Raw genomic sequence first — 3,780 nt, 5'->3', positions numbered from 1 at the left:
CGACGAGCCCCCGCCCGCCCGTGTTCTATCTCCCTCCGCCCGTGTTCTGCGCCTTCCTCGCGTTCTGTGCTCCCCTTCGCTCCTGTTTTGAGCTTCCCCCCATTGCGATCTATGCAGACCCCGCCCGCCCCCGTTCCGTCTTCCTCCGCCTGTGTTGTGTGCACCCTCTTTCATTCTCCTCTCCGCCCGCGATCTCTCCGGCTGGCACCCACACACGTGTTCTGTCCTTCCTCTAACCAAGGACTACCCACCCCGAGTGTGATCGTCCCTTCCCTTGCACAGTTACAGCCTCCTTTCTTCTAAGTGAGAGCCCTTTCACCGTGGTCCCCGGGGCCTGCGGGACGCTTCTTTCTTCCCATCCTCCTCAAGCCTCACTTTCCCCTTTTTTCTCTGCTCCAACCCTCGGTTTCTCATCTCACACCTGGTCTTTGTTCTGGCCCGGGCCCATTATTGCCTGTGGTCCCTAGGATTTCCTCTCTGCAACTCTTCCCTCCCTCCTTCTCTTCCTTCCTTCCTTCCTTCCTTCTCTTCCTTCCTTCCTTCCTTCCTTCACTCCTCCTTCCTTCCTTCCTTCCTCCCTTCTCTCCCTCCCTCCCTCCCTTCCTTCTTCCCTTCTGTTTTCCTTCCCTCCTTTCCCAACTGGGGGGGGGGGTCTTTCTCCCCTCCTGCCTTTCCCAGCATTCGTAGTCCCTCTAACTCCAGATGCCTCTCCTCCCTAGGCTCCCTTGTTCCAGATTTGGCCCCACTGGTTATTCTGTCTCACCCCATCTCTTCTTTCCTTCTCCCCTCCCCCCTTTATCCCAGAGGAAGCCCCAGCCCTCCAGAAGGCAGCCTAGTGAGGGAATCAGCAGGTGCCCGACTCCTCTGCCTGTGGAGTGTGGGGCACTGCTGGGACTTGGGGACCTCTGCCTCCCCCGCCCTGATCTAAGCAGTTTAATGAGCTCCCTCCCTGGTGGAAGGAGATGGGATGAGAGGCTGAGAGAGAGCCAGTGACAGTGGGGGAGGGGGGCTCACAGGTCCTCTCTCCTCTTCCTCCGGCAGGGCTGGGAAGCAGCATGGTCCAGGCTGCACCATGGGACCAGAGAGGGTGACAGCCCGGGAGCTGTGTGAGAACGATGACCTTGCCACCAGCCTGGTCCTTGATCCCTACCTGGGCTTCCGCACACACAAGATGAACGTCAGGTGAGGGTGGCCCTCTCTCCCCTGGGTATCTGAGATGCCGTAGTGGGCAGAGGGAGAAGCCTCTGTGGGTGTCTCAGTTCCAAGAGGGGGCGGGGGCCTGGGTGCCCTCGCTGAAGTATCTCTTTCCATTCTGCAGGGGCTGGGCTGAAGGACACCTCTGTCTGGAACAAGGGCTCAGGCGGGCCGGGGAGGGAGGGACTTGTGCTTGACCCTTTTCAGAGTCTTTTTCAAGAGAGGTGCACGTCCAGACAGGGAAACAAGGCCGAGCTGGCCTCCCAGTGCCCCAGATGCAGCCCTGCTAGAAGGCTCCCTGGGAGAGGGCCTCGCCTAGGCTGGGGAAGGAGTCTCTGGGTGTTGCAGCTCTCCAGCCTTCCCTGTTGAATTCTGCAATTAGGTGGCCCAGTGGATGGAATGCTGGGCCTGTAGTCAGAAAGACCTGCCTAAGACACTTCTTAGCTAGGTGGCCCTGGGCAAGGCAGTCCTGCCAGCCCTTAGCCTCAGTTTCCTCCTATGTGAAATGGAGGTAACTTATCTAGCTGGTTGAGAGGTGATGACATGTAAAGCCTTTTGTAAGCCTTAAGGCACCCCAGAATCACTGAGAAGAAAGTGGCTGGCTAGACCAAAAGGGAGCTGGTTCCCCCCTCCTGGGAGCTTACCCTCCCTCCAGCAGCACTCAGCCAGTGGAAAGAATCCGTGGCTCTGTGAGGGGTTGTTGGCCTTGGGCCTCTGCCCTCCCCAAGAAAGTCCGCTGGCACTGATGAAGAGCCAACAGCACCCTGCGGGCAGGGCCCTGCTTTCTGAGCCTTCTCAGACCCTTGTGGGCTGCCCCTGGCCAGGGCCCTTCTCCACCTTGGAGTGTCCTGCACTCCTGTGAGGCCTCTGAGACCCCTCTCCATCCTGTGCCTCCCAGCCCAGTGCCTCCTCTGCGTCGACAGCAACACCTGCGCTCAGCGCTCGAGGCCTTCCGGAAACAGCGGGACTTGGAGGCTGCGTACCGGGCCCTGACCCTGGGCAGCTGGATGGCCCACTACTTCCAGAGCCGTGGCCCGCAGCAGGAGGCTGCCCTCAAGACCCATGTGAGGGGGACCCCTTTGGGGCTTTCTTTTGGACTCCCAGCTCCTCCCCTGCTCCCCAGAGCCTGGAGCCCCAGATCTGAGACCATGTGGGCCTCGCCAGGCTCTCCATGTGCCCTTGGCGGGTTCCTTCCCCTCTGTGAAGCTCTGGGTCTCCTTTAGTAATATCTGAGGACCCCTGTAACGCCCTCGAGCCGAGCGGGCTCATCCCTACCCCCCCAAGGGCTCTCGGGAGCTCTCCGAGCCGCCCCCTTCCCCCGGCTCCTGGTGGCCCTAGTCTCTCACTTCCCCGCTCCTAGATCTATCGCTACCTTCGAGCCTTCCTGCCCGAGAGTGGATTTGCCATCCTTCCCTGCACTCGCTACTCTCTAGAGACCAACGGGGCCAAGGTGGTGTCTACCCGCTCCTGGTAAGGGGGAGCCTCATCCCTGGGGGCGGGCAGGCTGGCTGTGGCCAGGAGGAGGAAGGGGCAGACCCTCACTGGCCGCCGTGCCCTCGGGCCCAGGAAGAAGAACGAGAAGCTGGAGCTGCTGGTGGGCTGCATCGCTGAGCTGCGGGAGGCCGATGAGGGCTTGCTGAGGGCCGGGGAGAACGACTTCAGCATCATGTACTCCACCCGGAAGCGCAGCGCCCAGCTGTGGTTGGGCCCTGCGGCCTTCATCAACCACGGTGAGGGGCTGCGCAGGGAGGCGGCCAAGGGGGGTGGGCAGGCCCAGGCTCTGGACCAGCCTTTCTCACCTCCTTTTCTTTCCCTTTCCCGCCCGGCCCCAGACTGCAAGCCCAACTGCAAGGTAGGCCAGAGGAGAGATCCGGGGGGCGCGGGCGCGGGAGAGGGGTGCCTCCCCCGGGGGAGGAGAGCTGAGGAGCAGGGGCCCCCAGTTTGTGCCTGCAGACGGCAACGCGGCCTGCGTGAAGGTGCTTCGGGACATTGAGCCCGGGGACGAGGTCACCTGCTTCTACGGGGACGGCTTCTTCGGGGAGCGCAACGAGCTGTGCGAGTGCTGCACGTGTGAGAGGTGAGCCTGGCTGCGAGTCGGGGGAAGCCTCGGGACCCCTCCTGCCCGGCCCCGGCATCCCGCTGCCTTCTCGCCTTCAGGAAGGGAGAAGGCGCCTTTCGCCTGCGGCCCCGGGAGGCAGCTATCGTGCCCCCCAGGACCTGTGAAAAGTATGAGCTGAGGGAGACCGAGAGAAGGCTGCAGCGCTACTGGGAGACCCGCGGAAGCCGGCAGGGCCTCGGGCCCCCGGGGGCCCAGCGCTGCTCCCACTTCCACACGCTGCATCGCCTGGACCTCCTGTGCGGTGAGTGTGCTCTCCGCCCCAGCCCTGCCGTGGCCCCCCGCCCGTCCCCTCCTCTGCGGGGCCCTCTGACCGCCTCTTTGTGTTCCTTACAGCTCTCTGCCAGCCCCTGCGCCTGCAGCCCCTTGGCACCCCCTCGGATCCCTCCGCCCTGTGGGTGCAGTGGCTGCCACAGCCCCCCCCTCCCCGGCGCCGGAGGCGTCGCCGGCGCCCTCCCCGCCGCCGGCTG

The 3,780-nt window shown here is 63.3% G+C and overlaps 1 protein-coding gene across 1 annotated transcript; it reads left to right on the top strand.

Annotated features, from left to right (window-relative positions):
* Positions 1 to 1,059: 1,059 nt before the first annotated feature.
* KMT5C (lysine methyltransferase 5C) lies at positions 1,060 to 3,772 on the top strand (the record flags this gene model as incomplete). The annotated part of the gene is made up of 8 exons (XM_044683429.1): positions 1,060 to 1,182; positions 2,093 to 2,258; positions 2,555 to 2,664; positions 2,761 to 2,924; positions 3,027 to 3,046; positions 3,135 to 3,271; positions 3,352 to 3,554; positions 3,647 to 3,772. Coding segments are annotated over exons 1-8 (1,036 nt in total), but the record flags the coding sequence as incomplete, so codon positions are not given.
* Between the last annotated feature and the right edge of the window lie 8 nt (positions 3,773 to 3,780).

The sequence above is a fragment of the Gracilinanus agilis genome, unplaced genomic scaffold, assembly GCF_016433145.1.
Source record: "Gracilinanus agilis isolate LMUSP501 unplaced genomic scaffold, AgileGrace unplaced_scaffold21086, whole genome shotgun sequence".
NCBI lineage: Eukaryota > Metazoa > Chordata > Mammalia > Didelphimorphia > Didelphidae > Gracilinanus > Gracilinanus agilis.
This window is presented reverse-complemented; position numbering and strand designations above follow the sequence as displayed.